Source organism: Festucalex cinctus, chromosome 3 (assembly GCF_051991245.1).
Source record: "Festucalex cinctus isolate MCC-2025b chromosome 3, RoL_Fcin_1.0, whole genome shotgun sequence".
Classification (NCBI taxonomy): domain Eukaryota; kingdom Metazoa; phylum Chordata; class Actinopteri; order Syngnathiformes; family Syngnathidae; genus Festucalex; species Festucalex cinctus.
The window spans coordinates 7902362-7926742 of NC_135413.1; the positions used below are offsets into that span (position 1 = coordinate 7902362).

Consider the following 24381-nt stretch of genomic DNA (forward strand, 5'->3'; position numbering starts at 1 on the left):
CGGCACGCAGCAGCTGAGACGCAGTCGACACGCAACGCACCCGCAAGCGGTGTAAACTGCACCATTCGAATGAATGGAATCTAATTGCTTGCGTCGCCGGAATGCACCGCAACTGCATCCGGTGTAAACCCCGGGACAGGTTAAGGTTATTATTTTGAGTTCAAGGGCTTGTCAGAGACTGTGGATGTGGCCCAGCGAGACATGAATAATTGGTGTGGAAGGCGATGTCCAAGTGCCCCATTCACTGATCTGCGATCTCCCTGGCTAACTTTATTTTTTCCACCGATGGCTTGCAATCCCTTATGAACGCACTTTTGCATGCTTCGACCTGCTACCGGACTCCAGCAATTCAATTTCTTTTTCTGCCATGTCACAAACGATCAGCGTGCTTCTTGCGCTCCAAATTTAAAGGGAAGCCACTTTGATTGGCAACAAAAACAGTCGGCTGTGTTCACACTCATGACAGCACAAAAAGCCCTTTTTAAAATCCAATACAAGATCAAACTCACCTCTGCACAGATTTAGGCTGCACCTTACTCAATAGACTTGGACTGGGCACAAAAATAGAGCGCGAAGTGATCAACTGTGAAATAAATAACACCTCCTCTGGAGACCTTTTAACTCTGAAAATATTAAGGGAGTGAAAACTAACTACCAAAAATGTAGATGTAGCAAAGAACTAGATGTGTGCCAAAGAAATCTATTCGCATAAGAATTGAGATTCTTATTTACTATGATTCAGAATCAATATAAAATGTCCCAAATTCGATTTCATTTATATATTTTATACTATAAAAGCTATACAATTTCTAGCAAAGTAGCAGCTGTTGTCCACGTGCTATGTTTGTGGAAAAAGGTACTTTTCTTACAATTATGTCTTAAAAAAAAAAAGAAAGAAAAAGACAGACACTTTAATGTCTCCATATGTCATTCTGTCTTGCAAAGCAGACCGGAGTAGGTCTTGGCAATTCTGACAATTCTTTGCACATCCATAGATTGAAGCAGAAATCACTGGCAATTAAATCATTTTGAATCGAAAATCACAAGAATCACATTGAATCATGAGCGAGTCAAAGATTCCCCTACGGTGAACTGCATTAACTGACATTGGTTTTCTGAAGTGTTCCTGAGCCCACATGGCAATACCCTTTACACAATGATGGATGCCAGTTTTCAATGCAGCACCGCCTGAGGGATCGAAGTTGACAGACATTCAATGTTGGTTTTTGGCCTTGCCTCTTACGTGCAGAAACATTTCCAGATTTTCTGAATCTTTTGATGATATTCTGGACTGTAGACAATTAAATTGCGAAATTCCTTGCAATTGCACATTGAGAAACATTTTTAAGTGATGGACTATTACTCACACAATTGCACAAAGTAGTGAACCTCTCCTTGATCGTGAACAACTGATCCTTCAGGGATGCTCTTTTTATCATTTCAATTCAACCTGTTTACTTGTGAAATGTCCCAAATAGGTTTTTTTGTTTGTTTGTTTTTAGCTTTCCTCAAATTTTCCAATCTATAGAGGATAGATTTGCCCATATGTTTTATTAATGAAACCAAAGACAGACTAAAATAAAATATGTTACTCTTTATTCAATCAATGAGACGCCGCTGAGTTGTAATACCATCAGGCGCTTATCCGTTATTGAAATAGAAAGATGCTATGCCATAAACACATCGTATAATCTTACTTTTCCTGCACGCTAGCATGTGTGATGTTACTGGGCTGAGATCGGTAACATGTATGTTTCATTTATTTACTGATTATCTGGATGGAAAATCAATGTTTATTCAATGTCATCTTGCTATCTGGGGCTGTGCTAAATGACGAATTAACTCATCTTGATATATCACATGATCGATATCTGTGCGTCTCCCGGCTCTCACGGGTTTCATCAGATTAATGGAATGGAACATGTAAACAGCAGATCATAATGGAGCACGTCACATGCAACAGGTGACTGCAGAAATTCAGTCAGAATTATTTCAATCAGAATGACAAAGAAAGTCTCCATGAAAACCTGGTTAGTGTCTAAAAAGGCAAACAAAATCAATATTTTTTGTACTGTTCAATTAGGTAAGACATACGCGTACATTTCTCAGTAGCTATGTTTACATGGAAACTTTTTTTTGTCATTCCGATTGAAATCATTCTAATTGAAGATCTGTGATCATCTGTTTACATGTGACGTGATCCATTTCAATCTGCCGCTCACATGTTCCGCTCCGTTAATCTGATCAGCCCCGCGGCAGCCATGAGATGCACGGATATCGATCACGTGATTTATAAAGATGAGTTAGATTCTGAAGAAAAATTGAGCAACTTACCAATGAACTGCGTCTAATTCCGATAGCAACAAAAAAAAAGTTGTGAGTCTTTGTAAATTACACAATATACACATTGGTAGAAATTGGCAAATAACAATATTAAAAAAAACAAAAACAAAAAAACTGTATAGTTCAAAGGTCAGTATTTTAGTACATTGCCCAACCAGTGTTCACAGAGCTAGCAAGCGCAGTGACAACAAAGACATGACTTATTTCAGAAGTATATATGGAACTGGTTGCTCTTTTACATTAATTAGTGACCAAAGAGTTTTCATTTTCGTGCCAGCACAAGTCTAGAGTGATGTGCTGTTGAAATCTGCACCGAGGTGGATTAGACCTTGTGTCGGTATTTTCATAGACACGTGCTAGCAGGCGAGGGTCTCACTGATAGTTCTTGACATGGCAGAAGAAGAAACTGATTTGTTGAGTCTTGCGGCGGGTCAAAGCATGCAAAGTATGTTTACAACTCCAGACCAGCAGACTTGCACAGGCGGATGGTGTGAATGTGATTACATTTGTGTGAAATGAGCATTCCTGTGAAGCACCTTCCTCCATGATCGTTCATGTCCGTGTGTAACCCACCCAACCCCAGCACACATGTTCACGGAGCTCAGAATCTGTCTGCCTGTGCCCCGGTGAAATCAGCTAAAATTGTGTGTACCTGCACCAAAACTTAGACATAGTTCCAGCAGGGGTAAAGTTTAGATCAGGGGTCTCCAAGTTCGGTCCTCGAGAGCCACTATCCAGTTTTCCATATTTCTCTCCACTAACACACCTGATTCATGATCGGATCGTTATCAGGCTTCTGCAAAGCTTGCTGATTAGCTGATCATTAGATTCAGCTGTGCGAAAGGATGGAGACATGGAAAACAGGCTGGATAGGGGCTCTCGAAGTGACCCCTGGTTTAGATGAATGTCTGCCACTAAGCCAGTTTTTATCCTCAAGCACAGCTACATAGAAGGCCTCGTTATACTTCTGCGTCAGGCTACAGCGTAGACGTTACGGCTCTGCTCCGCTCGTGCGTTTGTTTGTTTTCCTTCATACTTGTGTGCATTACACATCACAATACACATCGGGGCCCGCTGTAGTTTCACTCCAAGTCGGGGTGTCGCTACGGCTGGGACGTCACAGAGTGGAGATTCCGCTGCATTTTATGGCCAATTCAGGAAGTTCAATTCAATTCAGGAACAAGAATCAAAGCCGGGGAGAGTTGGCTCATCACCATGGCAATTATTTAATGCCAATTTGCAACGGTGATAAACATAAACACGCCAAAACGCAACAGCCCCGTGCTTAGCGAACAGTTTTTTTTGTTTTGTTTTTTTCCCCTCTCGTCACACACACATATCCACCCGTACAACTGTGGTCTCCTTGGCGGGAAGTGGATTCGCACAGCCTGTGCTTTCAAACACAGTTGCCTTCATGGAAACTAAAATTCTGAAGGAAGGACATGTGTTTTTGATTTAGTCTAATGAATAGATGAACCCTCAACTGATGCACATCTGCCTCACAAATATCTTTGGAAACATCACGTGCACTGCTGGCTGATGGAAACCTTAGAACCGGGTTCTTACTGTTTTCGGAACAAGAACTAAACAAAGTGAAGCAGCATTTTGTTTCTATACTCAACTTTGGAGCAAACAAAGCCAATTACCTAAAATATGCTCACTGTCAATGTGTCTAAAGCTGGACTGAAAACTTTGTTCATTGCTGCTTTAACATTAATCAAAGATATTTGGTAATAATTTGCTGGTGAGCTAATGAATTGAGATTAAGGGCCAATGAAGGTGTGTAACCCCGGGTTTACACCGGTTGCGGTTGCGGTGCGGCTGCGGTGCGGTGCGTCTTGACAGCGTGCTCCGGACGGGTCAATTTTTTGGCCAATCCACACCGGCTCCACACAGCTGCGGTCCGGCAGCTCCGTCGCCGACCACTTCCCGCCGTGTCTCGCGTGACCGCGCGCGATCATGTGGCATTAAAAACAACGACAAACACACAGAAAGTCTGTGCTCAACAGAGAAGCAGAAAGAGAGGTGGACTTTTATTATTTTGTGGCTTTCTACCTCCAATATAAACCTCTCCTCGTCCATGTTCGCTGGTGTCTAAACCGTGAATGAGCACCTCGCACGTTAACTCCAGGCCCGTCTACGCCCACATCACGTTTTGCTAGCATGCTTGCGAAATAGGAGCTGGCGAGTGTTTTATCTTGAAAGGTAACCGGAAATTTATTTTGAAACTGCGTCGGTCTTCCTGTCCCGCTCGATGTGTTTTGTGCTAGCTTGCCATTTGCCGGAGGCCTACCGCTGCGGCGTCCGGCAAAAATAGAAAATAGGCTATCCTTACGGAAGGGCTGTGGCACGCCGCAGCTGAGACGCAGTCGACACGCAACGCACCCGCAAGCGGTGTAAACTGCACCATTCGAATGAATGGAATCTAATTGCTTGCGTCGCCGGAACGCACCGCAACCGCACCGCAACCGCATCCGGTGAAAACCCGGGGTAAGGAAAGACATAGCGGTATGCCACCATTACTTGTTGGAACAATGTAGTCTGGCAACAATTCCATCTGCCTGCCATGTAGAGAAGCATGATTAACCATTTCTCAGAACACATTCTGACAATCTCCTGAGTCCAACATCGGTATGATTTACTGCAATAATATTAAAGCAGCTATATGTAAGATTTGAAATTTAAAATCTCTACTGCCACCTGTGGCCGAAAACAAACTGCACGCTCGTACACGCTGCGCGCACTCGTACGTGCACGACCTCAATATTGAAGACTGGGCTCTTCATATCCAATTAAACTATGTTTTCAGAGGTAAGAAGTTTTATAATGTTATACAAAGCTGGCCACTTCACGGAATGAGACTCTCGATCCCCACTAAACAATTGATGTCCACGGGACGTGCAGATCATATTGCTTTAGTCGGTCGAAGTCCAGTCCTGTGCTGTACTCCAAAACGATGTGCAAATTACGTCAATTAATTGGACCTCATTCCGATGTTAATATGCAGTTACATATTGTAGTCACCCTGCTCGACGGGCGTCAACCTGATTCTAGTCATTATTAGTGTATGTCGCCCCCAGGTTAGCGTCATTGTGCATGAGCCGAAAGGTGGGCTGTCATTTATGGAAGTGACGATTGTGAAAAACATATAGACCCATTCACTACTTAGTGTGATATGGCCGTGAATGTTATCGCCATTCAGTAGTACCGTTCACATTCCGTTAGCATAATGTAGCTACAATAGGCTGTTTTCACAGAGGAAAATAAGGCGACATTTAGCCTGATTGAAACGCCGCGGAATGGAACGTCTGTTCTTCATAAAAGTCATTCTGTTCTACTACATTCAACTTTGCCGCCACTTTCACGCTAAATGTTGCCGTCCACCTCACTTTCACCCCAATAGTTACGACCGAGAAGTGATCGATCTTGAGGTTACTGCTATTTGAAAACAACACATTTTCTTCTAAATGTCAAGATACTCGCTTCTTACCTTTTGGAGTAGAAAGAAAGCCAGCTGTGAATCACTTTTCTAATCCAAGTCTGATCTCAACTCTCTCCAACGCTGAAATGTCAAACCAATGTTCACTCTCGGTCTTGCCCGACGTCGGTCACTATCAAGTTTAGATTTGTATTTTTTTTTCGTGGCACTTGACATTGTTTTCATTTTTATTTTTTTTAACAGCCTTCCGCGGAGTAACAGCGGGTGTCTGGGGCAGCGAAAATCTGTACTAGTTCCGTCTTCGCGCGACAGGAAACAACTGACGATGACGCGCATGACGTCACATCCCGCAGACAGAGGGCGGGAAATTCGAAGGATTCGGACCGGACGCTTCCTAAATAATATTGGCCAGAGGCTTGTAGGAGTACCCATTGTGAACAGCGAAGATGTTGATCTACTAATTACAATATGTTTCAGTCATAAATGGTCAAATAAAAAGGCTATTGTTAAGATATTTTTTTGGGAAATCCTACATAGAGTAGCTTTAAGCTTTCAATGGGGCTCTTGTGAGAACCAGGCCTGGCCATTTTTAGCACTCTGTAACCCATCTTGGTAACTTAACACGCTCCCACAATTTATGGCTGGTTTGCCGCAGTTCCGAAATTCTTCACCCATCCATCTGTTCTTTGCTGCTTATCTTGTTCACTGTCACTGAGAGTAGAATGAATGGCTTTCTCAGCACAACGACACCTCGACAGTTTATTTAGAATCGAGACCGTAGTGTACTTGAGTTTGAATAGTGTGTTCACACATGACCAAACAAAAATCACCTATAGGAAAATAAATTCAAATTGGATTGAAACAACCTGAAAGGGTGCTGGTTTGGATCATGGAGGACATGGTCTCTGACTGATGCATGTGGACAGATATTATTCAACAGTTTGATTGGCTGCATGGTTAAATTTATAGCCGTGGTCATGCAGTCCAGGCAAGGCTGTTTGCAGAGTAAAGAGACTCGTGCGGAGATGTTGGCTTGGATGTACTGAACATCTAATCTGGTGTGCATTAAGAGCTCCTCCCACGATATACTCCCTGTGGGGAATCTTTAGGTCAAGTGTCTTTCTAAGGTCGGTGTAACAAAACTGTGCTTTCTCTGCGAATTGGACATTGTTTTGTCAAGGTCTGACAGTATTTCTATTCCTGCTGAGATCAAGGATAGATATGTCAAATATTTTTACAAAGGTACTGTAACACTCTAACATGGTGGTGTAGTGAGTGTTATTTTCCAGTCAAATGTAACGCACACCAAAAGTTCATATCCTTGATTTTCCCCAGTTCACATTGTTGGTGTTCATTTTGTGTTCATAGGTCTGCTTCTGCTCCTGCCTATTCTGATGGCAACAACGCCCCCGAGCATGTGCACTCCCTTGAGGACGCTTAATGACAATCTAAGCCACAGGCGACGCTACATGGTAAGAGAATGATGGCAAGTTTACGACTGTAGCATCCTGGGTTTAAATAAAGGTGGTTTCTCCAACGAATGGTTCACAATCTTCTATTGACCTTCCCTTATTGTGAACACACCGTAAGAACTACAATATAAAATAAAATAAAATACCATTAACAACTCAAACGGCATGCTCTGTGCATACATTTTACCCTATTTAAGCCATACTGTAAATGAATTGCTTTATTGTTCTATAGCCTTTACAAGCCTTTTTGCCTACAATTGACATAGTATATACAAACAAATTTGAACCTTTCCCTTTGTCATTTCCTTATAACAAAAAAATATAAACCATACAAAATACAAATTCTCGGTAAACAAAACAGAATTTTGAGCCATAGCGTGGTGCGTGGGTGAAAACATTGTTTCACAATGCAGCAAATCACACAAACAATGTGAAATGTAGTGATATTAAACAGTAAACATGACTCATACGCACCTCGTTCCCTTCTCAACCAGGTGCTAATAAACCAGTCGGTGAATCTTAACTTTAGCTGTTTTCCTTCTCTCTGTCTCTCTGGCGCGCACACACGTCTTCCTTGACCTTGGAACGACGCTACTAGTGGCGGTATGTTGATTAATTACGTCATTTCCTCTCGATTTATGACACCATTTCCTGTTTACATCAAAATAAAACCGTCACCTATACTACAATAGCACAACGGAACAAAACAATTCTGCAGTGCAAAAAATACAATACCAAAAATAATAGGGTCATTTACAACGACCATGCCACATGAAGTATTTCTTTGAGGAGTTAAGGCTGCTGGACTGAGGTGGTCAGGTCATAGTAGTGCAAAATAGATTTAAGAATTGACTTACTGTTTTTTTTTTTTTTTTTTTTTTTTTTTCAATCATCAGTTATGTGTTGCTGGTCATTTTGTCCAAATTGAAGATTTGCCCTTAATTTGTTGACAACAGTCACAATAAGCATGTGAAGGAATGTTGCACATGAGCATGAATTCCATAGAAAGCTAATGCCTTGGTCAGACTACAAGAAAATAGCCCGATTTTGGCCCGACCAACATGTCAAACGGGGCATGTCATAAACGATTTTGGGTCGTCTTGGCATAGCATCGCCCGTACAGTGTGACACGTTCAACGATTGGTCGCCTGTCGTCTGGCATGGTTCACGACAATCACAACAAAAGTCTAGCATGTCACAATTTTTGCTCGTCCTGTCGCACAATGTGACATACCTACGTCATCGTCTGAATGGTTCCGCAGCATTGGCCAATAGAGAGAGGGAGCGAAATGTCAGACACTGACCAGCACTTTAGAGCTCTTTTTATTTATTTATTTTCTACCCTGGATATCTCATGTGATAATGGGGCCAGACAGGTGCAACCTGGAAACAAAACAAAAAAAATGTGCTCGCTGCAGCGCTGCCGCTGCATGGAGAGCGCATGCATTGTGCATATTTGTTGCCATTTAATATGAGCAATACATATTCTCTATATGGGCCTATTGCCATAGTTTAGCTCGCACTACATTCAGGTTCTTCTACTTAGAGGAGCGAAAAAAAGAAAAAAAAATGAAGTCCTGCACACCGGCGAGCATGACTTCTCCGCACTGTAATGTAGGCCTCCATGTGCACTTATCACCTCCACAAATCACTCTAAAAATATCAAAAGTCACATTCATTTTTTATTTTATGTATAGGAACCTCCTAACATAATCGCCATCGTCAGGCAACGGCGAGGTGAATAGAGTACAAAAAAATATATATATTGTGACTGTCGTTCTAATAATTTCAGAAATTTGGGCATATGAGCTGGGATGAACACATATTTAGTGATGATCGATTATGTCTTTGGGACAGACATATATTTTTTTTATAGAAGTCGGCCCAGGCTAGGTCTGCATGCGTTGTCACATGTGCCAGATGAAGCAAAGCAACCCCAGTATATTACCAAGCCTCGTTCATTTTCATTTATTCTTTTTTTTTTTTGGTGAGCAAATCATTATATAAAAAAATGAGACTGAAATTTGTGAAAATGCATATTGACAAGAAGGGATGTCACAATAAGGGCAATATTGTGATAGTAAAACTGCCACAATATCGTCGTCGTCATGTTCACAATATTTAAAAGGAACACATCTGTTAAATAAGTCAGGTTGATTTCCATTTCTGCAGTTCTAGCACCCTCTAGTGGCTAGTTTATTAGTGAAATTTAATTTTCATTATGGATGTTTTGGCCTTCTATGTTCAAAATCTATGCTAATTGTCAGATGAAGGAGAACCTAATTTGCTTGTGAAGCAATCAATGTGTGCTTGCATTAGGAAGTAAGTGCCTCACTATTGTTGTTAGAGATGCATTGCTGTTATGCACAAAAGCACAATATTTAGTATGAGCTCTTTTTTTTTTTTTTTTTTTTTACAATATTGTGATCTTTTTTAAATATCGCCACGACCCCACAATATCGTGATAATTATCGTATTGTGACCTTCATATCGTGATAATATTGTATCGTGATGTTTGGATATTGTTTACATCCCTATTGACAAGCCACAAAGCTTTTGAGAGAATATCCTTTGGACAGATGAGACAAAGTTGGAGCTTTTTGGTAAGGCACATCAACTCTATGTTCGTAGACCCAAAAATGACATGTCCCATGGAGATCTTCTTGCAGTTTATTTTACTGTGAATACACTTTGCGTCGGGAGTCAGCTGTGTTCACTCCCGCAACGGCACAAACTCACTCTTCTATCCGTGCTCGTGTAGCAAAATACCAAAAAAAAAAGAAAATCTACTCATGCACACAGCTAGACTGCACTTAACATGAAAATAGGGCCATTCATCTCAGAGACTGCTTGTCAGTCTCAGTAGGTGCTGCTTTTCTGATTAGCAGTCACATTCACATGGGATTAGCAGTTACCGGTAATTCTTCAATTTCAACGTGCTGTAAATGATATTTTTGGATTAAAGGTAATACCATAGAGGAGGCGTCTAATTGGGGTGAGGCACCCATTTTTTTTTAAATGAATAACACACCCGTTGAGAAGAGACAACAAGTCCTGCTCTGGAGGCCACAATTCTTGGAGAAATTATGGCAGCATGACACTATTCATTGAGACCAGACACGGTGTTGGAACATACTGAATCTATTAATTCAATTTGTGTAAAATCCGTACAAGAACAGATGTCTTCATAATTTTGCAGTGTGTCTGCTACTCACTGCACATCAAGGCAGTCATTGTCACTGGTTTGTAATGTGAATCTGTGTTGGTTTGTGTATGCGAGAAATCCAACACACTACTGCTATTCAGTTCATGTCAAAGCAAAAGCATGTCAAAGCAAAACCATGGAGAGGCACCCAAGTAACCCGCGGTAGAGTAGAGGCTTTAATCATCTCAAGCACATGGAGTGGAATATTTCCGAGTATGTACATTCATCGTTTTGTCTTGCGTCCAATTTACAAATGTCAGTTTGAATTTAAACGCTACTTCTTCAACATCTCATACTGCATTGTTGAAGTAACAAAATTCTGATTTTTAGCTCCCAAGTGGCATAGTTTGGATATGGGATCAGAACAACATACTGAAAAAAAGACACACTGAATTGGAATTAGTCAATATACTATACATAAAATCTAATATAAATCAACTACCGTCAATACAACTGCCACCATCTATCTACACCATCAAAAACAGTCTGAATATGTTACATTAGAGGCAAAGGAAAACTGAGTGGCACACGGTGGAGTAATGCCGAGGTCACCTCCATCCAAACAAATGTAGTGGAAGAGCCAGGCCAACTAAAGGCTAAACCTACAAAATCAACACTTTTCAAGAGACAGAAACAAACAAATAAACAAACAAACAAAACCTGACGTTTGTTTGCCCGTTAACTTTGCATCGTCAAAGAGAGGAAACCATTTCCAACATTTAAGATTGGTCAGTAATTTGTAAAAATAACACATTTACCAAATTTTGAAATAGGCGGTTTCTCACCAATATCAGCAATGTGTTCGGCGAATGTGAATACAGTCACCCAAGTTCCCATTTTTAATTAAATGCTTTTATCAGTATGGCTGTGTTTAGATTTAGACTGATGCACACATGAAACAGCCTGCGAGTGAATGCAGATGTGCAAATAGTATGTAGCTCCACAAGCACTAACACTGGGGAGAGAACAAATGGAAGTAAACAAATACATAATATAAATATTAAACTTTGCATACCATTGGTTCAAATTAGGTCGGCCCCCAGCATTTATATATATTATATATATATTCACTAAGAATGCGCTGCGTCCGGTAATAGCGCGAAATATTGCACCACAACTGCACCCGCAGTCTGCTCCAGTTACCCACCTATTCACTAAGGATATTGCTCTAATCATATACCGGCGCAAGCACGCCCACAAAACTGACAGCTTGGAGCAAATTTGCACCTGATTTACCACACATGGCAATGGATTTGCGGCAACAACATGGTTGTTATAGTAACAGTTGCAAGGAAGATGACATTATCAGAAAGTGAGGTTGGACTGAGAGTAAGCGTTTATGGAACCATTAAGCCAGGGGTGTCAAACTCATGTTAGCTCAGGGGCCGCATGGAGGAAAATATATTATCAATTGGGCCGCATCGGTAAAATATCGGTATATAACTTAAAAACGATTGCCGTCAATTATACGCAGATTTTTGCTATTTGTGTGCCTGCCCTAATTACAGAGCTCAGCTGTAATCATATTGTTCCAAAAAATACAAATGCAAATGGAACGCGGCAACACTGATGTCTGGATGTGTTGAATCGACCTGTTTTGCATATATTGTTCCCAGAATGCATTGCGTGGCGCAGTTAATGACGTTATAAGGATGCTATTCCTTGTCATATCTATTTGTGTTACCAGTAATTTAATTTGTGGCGTATTTAACACGTTTGTCGATCTATGATTAAAATAAATAAATAAATACAGAAATAATTAAAAAAAAAACATAACTAAGTTGTGTGTAAAATAATGATATCCAGGACAATTCTCCTGTACAAGTTGTATTGCTCATCTGAGGACTGCTTGGGAAATTAGAAATTATATATATTTTGATTGTGGCCGGCCGGCTCATTAATTAGTCCGACAGTACTTTTTTTTTTTTTTTTTTTTTTTACAAAATCATCTCGTGGGCCGGATTAAACCCCGTTGCGGGCCTGATCCGGCCCACGGGCCTTATGTTTGACACCACTGCATTAAGCTGTACAGAACAGAGAGGACGACAACGGCATCATTCACTCATAAAGTACAAATTATTGATGCGATTGTTCTTTAAAAATATATTGTCAGAGGTTGGCGTGGGCGTACAGTATGCATCTGGCACGTAAAAATTATCGTAAAATGCCTCCCCGCCATTGCCGATCAGCCTGGGTTACGTTATGTGTCTTAAACCAACATAGAAAAATGTCCCCCTCCCCCCCCCTCCTCTCTCTCTCTCTCTCTCTCTCTCTCTCTCTCTCTCTCTCTCTCTCTCTCTCTCTCTCTCTCTCTCTCTCTCTCTCTCTCTCTCTCTCTCTCTCTCCCCTCTCTCCCCTCTCTGCATGATCCGCCAGAGAGAGAAGTGCTATATACATGCTTTCCATACATGTTATTTGCGTCACGCAAATCCCTGGTGGCTATTAGCGCTGGCGTTAGTGAATTAGACCCTGTATATCAATGAGTCTCATTTGCATTGGGGTGGGCATATTTTGCGTCAAATGTATGCAAATTACCTAATTTACATACCCACAAATAACACCGGCGCGCCGTGGTGCAATCTGGTTGGCAGAGTGTTTAGTGAATTAGGCGCTCCCGGATTGCTCCATTTTTACCGGTTAGCGCCGTGCAAAGGTGATGCAAACCTTTAGTGAATATGCCCCTCAGTGTACGATTTTCAGAACGTGCATTTTTTAATTTAATGGTTTCTGTTTTTACTTCGGTTTACAGTAAATGTTTTTAACGGGTTTGTTTATTTGATTTGTGTACAGTATATATCTTCTATATTTAATAGTTTATGCTTAATGACTTGGAAAAACATGTCTAAATTACAAACGTTAGGGGTTATTTATGTGTTGCAGAAGCATAATTTCCCTGTCAACTACACCATCAGGGTTCATCACGAGGAAGTTTTTAAACTATCAAGCATCAGAAAAATGGTAAGCGCTTTAATACGTCGTTTGAGTCAACATTTCACTCCGGTTTGTTGCTTTCTGTTTATCTTCTTCCTCTTCTTTTAGAAGTTACAGGTGGGCAACTTGGAAGAAGTTCACCTCCAGAGGATGTGGTTCCTTGTTAACCATGGCGTGTTAAAAAAGGTAAGCACCCATTTTTGGCCTAAATGTTTAATTGATGGTCGAAGGCTTCTGCAAGTGGTAAAAATACAGTGATACCGGGAAGGTCCAAAACCTTTTTGTGGAGGGCTTTTTGCAGCACTTTCGTCTGAAATAGGCCGGTGTCAAGTAGGGATGCACGATAATGCTATTTTCAACCGATACTGATAAACTAGTAATATAGAACTGCCAGTGTCGATAACCGATATGTACGCTGATAATTGTTTGCAAAATTAACTTGAATACAAATATCCTTTTGAGTCCTTCTATAAGTCTAACAAATACATTGAAACATTGTATAAATTTTGCACAATGTTTCAATGTATGTAAAGCACCATGAAGCTGAATTTTATTGATATGAGCCACAAACCACAACAGATGGACCAATGTGGCATGTCTCTAATTATTGGTGGATTTCTCCTATTATCTGGTTTATCTGTATGAAATCAAATTACCGATAATTATCGGCAGATTTCTCTGTTATCTGGTTTATCTGTTTGACGTCAAATTGGTCGATAATTGCCACCGATATTATCATGCAACCCTAGTGTCAAGAAAAGAACTTGATTTGCCTCCTAAGCAGAAAAAACTCTGGCAGTATTCAATATTCAATTCAAGTGTTGTTCCAATACCATTTTTTTTTAACCCCCGATACCGATTCCGATTTTCCAGTTTTGCAATATCAGCCGATGCCGATACCGTACTGATACCAAGGTTTTATTTTATTTATTTATTTATTTATTTTTTTCCAACAACATGAAAAATCTGCCCTGCCATTGGTTCTGAGCATTCAAGGGCCAACAGGATATCTTGGCTCTGCATGCATGTTGTGCACAAGCAAAACACAAGATGCTGCATCCAAAGTCCTATATTCGTGTTGGAAATAATGGTATCGGCATGTTACTAGTTAGTACTTGCCGATGCCGATTCCACTGTTTTAATGCAGTATCGGGGCCTCTCAATCAGTAGTGCTTGGGTGATATAGCTCAAAAAAAATTTAAATCAACAAATTACTGATTCTGAACTTGGATACTGTATGTGGCACAGTTGTCCCTGCGCACGTCACTTATCAATTGCTGCAATTCCATGTGTTTTGCTCTCCTTCAAAAATCCCTCCATAAATTCCAACTGGTCCAGAATTCAGCTGCTCCTCTTTAACTTCGACCTCTTCCATCCACCAAATCATCCCAGATTTAAAATAAAATACATTTCAAAATCCTCCTGCTCGCTTTGAATGCCGAACATAACCTCTGTCCGCCATACCTGTTAAGACATGATACAAAGTGGCACCTCGTCTTGCACCCTTAAGCCCGTATCTAAACGAGCGATCGAAATTTGAACATGTTCAAAATTTCTCTGATGCAAGAAAAAGGGTTTGAAAATCTAAAAAGGAATCGAGTGTCGAGCAAGTGTCTTACAACATTGAACGGAGTCTGCCAAAAAAGCAACTCTCGCGACATGCTGCGTGCACTCACCCGAGCAAGCCCAGTGAGATTCCTGCTTTAGATCATCGTTCTTACTCTCGCTCACTGCCAGCCTCATCAGTGCGGGGAGCAGAATATTCAGTCACATAAGGGGCTTTTCCACCGCAGGAACTTTTGAAGAACTTTTCAGTTTACCTTGGTAAAATTCAGTTTAAAGGGCGTTTTTCCACCAACAACAATTACCAGGGTAATTAAATTCCCCAGGGGCCATCCAAGTACTATCTCAGCAGCAGGGTCTTGCTGAGCCAGGCAGGAACTTTGAGGAGGCGGGCTGCAATGACCACGGCTGATTGGTCAAATTTGGGGGCGTTGTTTTTACATCGACTGGACTCAATCAAACTCATTTGAATTAATCACCGAGAATTTTTGCGGAAAGAAGTAATGGAAACGCTGCTAATGAGACAATCAACATAAGATGACATGTACACTTTTTATTTATGGGCTGATAATGCATGAATTTGAAACAATGTGTGGGCTCCTGCCTGCCAATTAGCGGGCCAAAATATAGGACGACCCATCGGGAATTGTCCCGCCCCTCCAGATGGCCCAGTCCAGGCCTGCATCCAAGTACTCTCTCTGCAGCAAGGTCTTGCTTAGCCAGACTGGAACTTTGAGGGGGTGGGCTGCACTGACCAAGGCTAATTGGTTGGTCAAATTTGGAGGCGTGTTGTTTTTACATCGGCGGGGCTGGGCTCATCAAACTCATATGTGTCATCAAACTCATTTGAATAATTACCGAGAAGTCTAATGCCGATGTCAGACTACGCGATTGTTTTGTCTTACACAACAGTTGCGCTGTCACATTACCAGATAAATTTGCTCCGTGTCGTGGACCGGACGTGTTGTCACTACAAGTCTGAACGCGACAAGACACCGGCCGATCATCGCGTGTTGTTTTGCCAAGAGAGATGCGTCGGCCACTGTTTCACTAAATATGTGCCCATTCCTACTCATATGCCCAATTCTCCGAAATTATTAGAACAACAGTCACAATATGTATATATATATTTTTTTGGTCCTTTATTCACATCGCCGTTGCCTGACGAGGGGTTGCATGGAGGTGTGCACGCTCAGCCGCAGCGCTGCACTTTTTTTTTTTTTTTCCTCCGAGTTGCACCTGTCTGACCCCATCCCATTAGATATCCAGGAGATAAATAAATACAAATAAATAAATAAATTAATTAATACATAAATCAATGAATAAATAAATAAACAAATGTATACATAAATAAAAAGAGCTATAAAGTGCTGTTCAGTGTGTGATTGACGTTTCGCTCCCTTTCGCTATTGGTCAATGCTGTGGAACCAAACGGACGACGACGTAGGTATGTCACATTGTGCGACAAGACGAGCAAAAACTCTAACATGCTAGACTTTCGTCGTGATGGTCGTGAACTGTCCCGGACAACAGGCGAACAGTCGTTGAACGTGTCACACTACATGGGCGACGTTACGTCAAGACAACCCAAAATCGTTGACGACATGCCCCGTTTGTCCGCGACACGTCGGTCGGGCTGAAATCGGGCTGTTTTCGTGTAGTCTGACCAAGGCATAAGACGCTGTGGAAACACAATTATAAATTCTTTGCTTAACTTTTACAACCAATAACTCCCTTTACCCAGAATTCAAAGATCCTTGGCTTGTTGGTGGAAAAGCAGCTATTGTTCCCTTTCTCTGAAACACATGACCATCTGACCTGCGCGAAACAAACTCCATTTCTTTCTTTAAAGCCAAACTCAAAAACATCTGTTCAGTTTTACATTCCCCATAGTCTTGATTTTACATTTATATGTTTCTTTTTTTTTTTGTTTTTTTTAAAACCTCGTTTTTACTATTTTATTGCAAGGTATGCTCTGAAAGGAGTTTTAGCATTATTATAGCTGCCGTTCTAACATGGAGCCAAAAGTCACATCAAGCTCCCACACAGGCATGTTGGAATGAGTGTGCTGTGGAAACAAAATCAAATTTTACACCTTTTGGATGGGCTAGTAAAAAGGACCACAAGCTTTTCTTAACTCTAGTGACATCTGACTTGCCAAAAAAAGACCACACAAGCATTCCAACACCATGAAGTTTAAAGTCTTCCCTGGAGAGTGGAAGCTGTTCTCACTCGCTCTCACCATATGTGTAGGCCTATATTGATCAACTTAAGTGTCACAATACATAAGGAAAAAATATCAGTCCAAAATATTGTGACACAATGCCTATCTTTATGCTAGTTCCTCCTCTGCAGTGTTTTGTCATAAGATAATGTGCTCAAATGAACTTTCATGCAGTTGAAAATTGGAAAAAAAAAATGTAAATGATGCTCCAGCTTTGAAGCGTTAAATGGCATATATTAGCCAACCCCCTTATATTAGCTTATTTCAAATGTGCTCTAAAGTGGACTCTCAGAACACTGAATGACGATGATGAAATATAAATAGGAAGTATGCTGTCTCCACATAATGTCATTGAGCTGTTCATAAGTTACAGGATGAATATTCTGCTTATTATTTAATGTTTCATATTATTTTATACAGGTAAGCGGGAAAGGTTTCTATTTGAGAGATTTTTTTCATGTTTTTATTTATTTTTTATTTTATTTTTATCTGTTGTAATGCGTTTTTAAATGTGTGGGATGTTTGTAATGTTTGAATGCGAGTTTTCAACTTTGTTTTACAGCCATTACAAAAGAAACATTTCCGTTTTTACCTGTAACAGACAATAAAGCTATCTATCTATCTATCTATCCATCCATCCATCCATCCATCCATTAAATCTATCAAATCTACATATACATGGGCCAAACAATTGGTTTTAAAACTGCAACGGGACCGGCGTAAAAGTGGGACAAAACAATGGGGCTGGCAAAATCCGCCGGGACTTGTAACACAAGGCTCAAAAGTGAGACTGTCCAGGGTAAAGTGGGACATCTGGTCACCCTAAACAGACCACCAGAAACGCTCAGCTCGTATTCGATTGACCGCACTATATACCATATTACGCTATTGTATCTGGCGGCCGTGGTTCAGTGGTAGAGATGGTCGTCTAGTGACCAGAAGGTTGGCTGTTCGATCCCCGCTTTCCCCAAGTCATGTGTTGTGGTTTCCTTGGGTAAGACACTTCACACACATTGTCTCCAGTGATACTCACACTGGTGTATATGGAAGGTGCGAATGTTTGGTGGTGGTCGGAGGGCCTTTCGGCGCATACTGGCAGCCACACTTCCGTCAGACTACCCCAGGGCAGCTGTGGCTGCTGAAGTAGTTTTCTGCCACCAGAGTGTGAGTGCATGAATAATGTATCCAATATAAAGCGTCTTTGAGTGTCTAGAAAAGCGCTATACTGTATAAATCTGATGCATTATTGTAGAATGTCACTTTATAATCTAAATCTAACCATCTATTGTGGCAGTGACAACCTGCTAACAAAACAAACAAACATGGTGCATGTTGTTTGGGAAAGCTACCAATATGTCTGAAATGTTTATAATAGCTCTAAATGTTGAAATCATTTTTTGCATGTATAAAAATAGTCTTAAATCAAAATTCAATTCCCAGATAATCCGAGTGATGCCAGAAAGACATCCTTCACGTCCTTATACTACAGAGTTAGAGAGACGTCTGCAAGACGCCGAAGGAGTCTTTGTGCAGTCGTATCCTCCAGAGGTAAGGCATCGGTCATTCTTCTCTACCAAGTCAGTATTAAGTGACTACTTGAAGGAATTTAACACTTAATTAAGTTTGCTTCGGAACGCAAGGCTCTGAGTGCATTTGGAAGCGCACGGATGTCACATTGATCCTATTTATGATTATTTGGAATGAATAGAGGAATGGGCCCACGGGTTAATCAGGGTAGGACAGTCATTATCAGGAGATAAAATTTGGCCTTTTTTTTATAATTTGATTAGGATTGGAGTCTGGTGTAGGCAAGATTGTAAATTGGTAGCCGCGGGAATTTGTTCAGGGTTAAAGGACTGCGATGTCTTCCCCTCGTAAAATGTGATCCTTTTTGGGACTGAAGAAGCCACAGACCGAGCAGCACGGTAGATGACTGGTTAGCACGTTCGCCTCCCAACTGCCGAGGATGTGAGATTGAGTCCGGGCTTCAGCATTCCTGGGTGGAGTTTGCAAGGTCTCCCCGTGCTTGCCTGCGTTTTCTCCAGGTACTCCGGTCTCTTCTCACATTCCAAAAACATGGCAGGTTAATTGGGCGCTCTGAATTGTCCCTAGGTGTGCTTGTGAGTGTGGATGGTTGTTCGTCTCTGTGTGCCCTGCGATTGGCTGGCAACCAGTCCAGGGTGTCCCCTGCCTACTGCCCAGAGCCAGCTGAGATAGGCTCCAGCACCCCCCTTGTGAGGAACAAGCGGTTTAGAAAATGGATGGATGGATGGATGGATGGATGGATGGATGGAAGTCACAGACCCAGCCACCATTCTATGTCACTACGCAATGAGGGGTATATTCACTAAGAATGTGCTGCGTCCGGTAATAGCGCGAAATATTGCACCGCAACTGCACCCACAGTCTGCGCCCAGTTACCCACCTATTCACTAAGGATATTGCTCTAATCATATACAGGCGCAAACACACCCACAAAACTGACAGCTTGGAGCAAATTTGCACCTGATTTACCACACATGGCAATGGAATTGCGCCAAGAACATGGTTGATATAGTAACAGTTGCGAGAAAGATGACATTATCAGAAAGCGAGGTTGGACCGAGAGTAAGTGTTTAGAGCGCCATTAAGCTGTACAGAGCAGAGAGGACGACAACGACGTCATTCATTCATCCATCCATCCATCCATTTTCTTGACCGCTTATTCCTCACAAGGGTCGCGGGGGCTGCTGGCGCCTATCTCAGCTGGCTCTGGGCAGTAGGCGGGGGACACCCTGGACTGGTTGCCAGCCAATCGCAGGGCACACAGAGACGAACAACCATCCACACTCACACGCACACCTAGGGACAATTCCGAGCGCCCAATTAACCTGCCATGCATGTCTTTGGAATGTGGGAGGAGACCGGAGTACCCGGAGAAGACCCACGCGGGCACGGGGAGAACATGCAAACTCCACCCAGGAAGGTTCGAGTCATTCATTCATAAAGTACAAATTATTGGTGCAATCATTTTTAAATCATTTTTAAATATATTTTCAGAGGCTGGCGTGGGCGTACAGTATGCATCTGGCACGTAAAAATGATCGTAAAATGCCTCCCCCGCCATTGCCGATCAGCCCGGGTTACGTTATGTGTCCGAAAGCAACATTGAGGAATGCCCCCCCCCCCCCCCCCCCACCCCCCCCTCTCTCTCTCTCTCTCTCTCTCTCTCTCTCTCTCTCTCTCTCTCACTCTCTCTCTCCTCGTGAACAGTCAGAAAGCGACATGCCATGCACTCTCGTCATGATCCCGGGATCGAGGTTGCGTCAGGTTAATACATACTTTCCAAAAACGTTATTTGCGTCACGCAAACACGGTGTGGCTATTTGCACTGGAGTTACTGAATTAGACGCTGCATATCAATCAATGAGTCTCATTTGCTTTGGGGTAGGCATATTTTGCGTCAAATTTATCCAAATTACCTAATTTACACACACGCAAATAACACCGGTGCACCGTGGCGCAATCTGGTTGGCAGAGTGTTTAGTGACTTTGGCGCTCCCGGATTGCTCCATTTTTAACGGTTAGCGCCGTGCAAAGCCGACGCAAAGTGAATAGGCCCCTGAATGTGTTGTGACGTAAATAACAATGGCGTGGTACTTCTACAAAATGTATTAAACTGGAAACTGGAACAAATAATCTCATACTTCTGTTAGTCACAACCAAATAAATAATATGGAGCAAACTTGTCATTACAATCGGAGTTCATTTTAATAAAATATTTTTATATATCTTCTGATGAAACATTGACTTAAATCTAGTTGAATGGTACTTTTGCCATGGTCCAAGGGGGTTTGTATCACCTTTTACTGGCACTAAGCATCTTTCAGGAAGATGGTAGGAACACTGCCACATAAAAAAAACTACAAATGTACCGACTGCTTTAAGGCATACGTCACTTCCCCCTTTCTCCATTTCGTTAAAAAGATGGAAGTCAATTTGAGTGTCAACACACGATTACTGCTTTCCTGGCAGAAGCTGCAAAAAGTTTTGTCTGAGGAGACAAAAAAAAAGATAAAAGAAAAAGATAAGCTACTCTGATAAAAGGGCAGTCAAGGATCAACATTGGCCCAGCTTTCAGTCGTTGGCAAGAGCTAAAAAACGACGCAATGAGCTTGTCCTCATGGGAAATGTGGTCTTCCTTCAGGCATAACATTACTGCTTTTCCCATATGGCGCTGCCATAATCAATGTAAACTGAAATTTCCTTAGTGTTGCTTTAAGCAAAATCTCCCTGGGATTGAAAGGATTGTCTTTAAAAGGATCTGTCATTCTTTTTTTTTTTTTTATGGGGCATTTTTTGTATTAAAAGTACTAGTGGTATTGATACTTGGTAATTGTGACTATTCAAGAGTTGAATACTCATACTGGTATCGGTCTGGAAAAAAAAAAAAGTGGGATCGAATATTCCCAATTCCTAATATTACATTCTTCCTCATCGTTCCTCTAATAATTGCTTATGTGTATTATTTGGTGATAATTCTGGCAAAATGATATAATGAGTTTTCAAAGAGCAATTATTTCAGTGTCCCCAAATTGTGGTTAAGGAGACCAATATTTCCCGAAATCTATGCAGTTTTACATAAAACATAACTTCTCAAAAGGTGGTAGTCATTACTGGATGCAGTTTCTGTGCTCTCCATGTAGCTGCCCATCTTAGATAAGCAGTCAGGTTATGGTTGCTACTGATCATGAGGTGGACACGTGTATTTTTAGCAATTAGCCTCAAATAACATTTTCATCTAATTTGATCCAGTGAAAATAATGTTGCGATTGTGTTGTAACTCACATATTTGGTCATGAGTGAGCTCCTTGTCTCTGCATTTATTTCATTTTAACTCTTTTTTTATGTGTAGATTTTTTAATTGTAGAAGAATGCAAATATTATTTAATGGTTCAATACGACCTTGCAATGCAGTTCTGTTTCTCATGAGATACTCAGCACCACAATGATGAAAACAAATGACTAAACAAATGTGTGTTTGTGTACAGGTGTTCCAGCAGGAGCTTCCAGATGCAATCCAAGACATTTGGGATTGTTTAACAGAAGAGTCAGACAGAGTACCACTGTCCAGATGGAGGTTTGCTTCTCCAAAATCCCTTTTGGACAATTTCTGTCACACCATGCATTGCCTCTTCAGTGAATGCTTTGCCACCACAGAAACACAGGACCGTGAGTATAAAACAACTTCGCCCATCAGCATCAACTTAGATGTCAATTCGGTTTCACCTTATTTGTAAACATGATAAAAAGATAAGAGTTGAGGGTTTGATTAAGTTTTCAGTACATGTGCATATTTACTCCTCTACTTGTGGGCATTTTAATTGGAAAAACATGCCTCTGAAGTCACATAAACCTTTTTAATCTCAGGGCGATAGTGACAGCTGCGTTGAGCATGTGTCAACCGTATGTCGAGGCTTGTCCTCAGAGTAGGTGACCCCGGTTCAATTCCCGGGCTGTGCAGTCAGGTCTCCCCTTTCTTATCAACTCTTCAGCAGTCCTGTAAATGAAAGGTTAAAAAGCAAAAAAAAAAAATGTGGCTGTGTTCACTCCAGTGAAATTCGACTACTTTTGATTATTAGTGGCCATGCAAAATGGGTAAATTGACGATAGAGAAAATAAAGAAGCTGGAAAAATACCAGTAAAATCTATAAGTAAAGATTTTAGGGGGGAAAGACATTAACTGTTACGTGATAAAATAAACTATCTGAAAAGAATGGAATGAACGATCACCACGGGTCTTGAATTAAGTACATGGGTCATAAGGATGTTTTGATCCAACAATCTCAACCTACGAGAGGGCATTTAAGGGCACAAGTCTCTGATATAAGAGGGAGCTTGACCATGCAACGCTGTAAAAGTCAAAACACGAATTTTAAAATTTATTCGAAAAGAAACTGGGAGCCAATGAAGAGCTTTCTTTATATACAGTGGTACCTCTACTTACGAAATTAATTGGTTCTGGAAGAAAGTTCTTTAGTAGAAAATTTTGTAAGTAGAGACGCATTTTCCATGTAAATGCCCTAATCCGTTCCAAGCCTCCCAAAATTCAGACATAAATGTTTTATAAAGCATAAAAATGCATCAAAACATGTAACAAATACATGTTACAATTAGATTATTGCACAATAAATGAGAGTTGTGCATAATGTAAAAAACAAAGAATAGAGTAAAGAATAAAAATGATGGTCATTTACCTTTTTAACTGCTGTCCTCATCGTTTTTTGCCCTCTTTGGTTCATGTTCTCCTCTCTCAGAAGTGGTTTTTTATTTATTATTTATTATTATTATTATTTTTATGTCTGGTGTTTTGTAAAGAACTGATCCAAGGATTTTTTTTTTTTTTTTTTAAACAATCCTTCAGAAATGAATGTCCAAGGCAAACATCATCTGAGTGAGCAAACGCCCGACTGGTGAACACTTTTTCTGGGCGATTCTTTTACTCTAATTCTGAAACTTCATGGAAACTTCCGGTATGGCGAGGCATCTTTTTCAACAAAAAAAAAAAAAAAAAGGCCTGTCTCGTCGCAATTAAAAACTTACTGTGCCTTCATCAATCACCAATTGTTTGAATTTTTGCATAAATCTGTTGGCCGTTAGTTCATACATTTACAAAAAACGGAATCGGAACACCTTATGGGCCGCGGGATGAATGATGAGGACGCTGTATATACACCGATCTAGTATACGCTCATAGATACCTTTGGTAGAGGTTCCTCTTAGCCAATGGGATGCCAGAAACATGCACAAACACCGATCTAGTATACGCTCATACCTATGGTAGAAGGTTCCTCTTAGCCAATGGGATGCCAGAACGATGCACAAACACCGATCTAGTGTTTACGCTCGTAGGTACCGATGGTAGGAAATAGCCATAGCCGAAAGTATGTTGCGTTCGGTAATGTATTTTTTACCTTTCGTATCTAGAAATTTCTTTCGTAACAAGAGGCAATATTTTCCCGTTGGGGCGTTTCGTAACTCGAAAATTTCGTATGAAGAGACGTTCGTAAGTAGAGGTTCCACTGTATTTGTAATCTCTCCTCACGTTATTAGTGGCTGTTAAATTAGATCTCTTGTAATTTATTATGCCCCAGAGAAAAAGAATCGGTCCTTATTAGAAAAACAAGTTGTTGATGGAATTCAGCTGTTGTGGTTTTATCATAAA

General features: G+C 41.0%; 1 protein-coding gene across 2 annotated transcripts in view; it reads left to right on the plus strand.

Annotated features, from left to right (window-relative positions):
• Window positions 1-24381, plus strand: part of il34 (interleukin 34) — an 81096-nt gene that overhangs the window by 45522 nt on the left and 11193 nt on the right. For both annotated transcript variants that reach the window (XM_077515636.1, XM_077515638.1), the window contains 5 exons: window positions 7151-7254; window positions 13340-13417; window positions 13499-13576; window positions 18618-18725; window positions 22208-22388. In XM_077515636.1, coding sequence (XP_077371762.1) covers window positions 7151-7254; window positions 13340-13417; window positions 13499-13576; window positions 18618-18725; window positions 22208-22388 — 549 coding nt within the window. The remainder of the gene's footprint in view (window positions 1-7150; window positions 7255-13339; window positions 13418-13498; window positions 13577-18617; window positions 18726-22207; window positions 22389-24381) is intronic.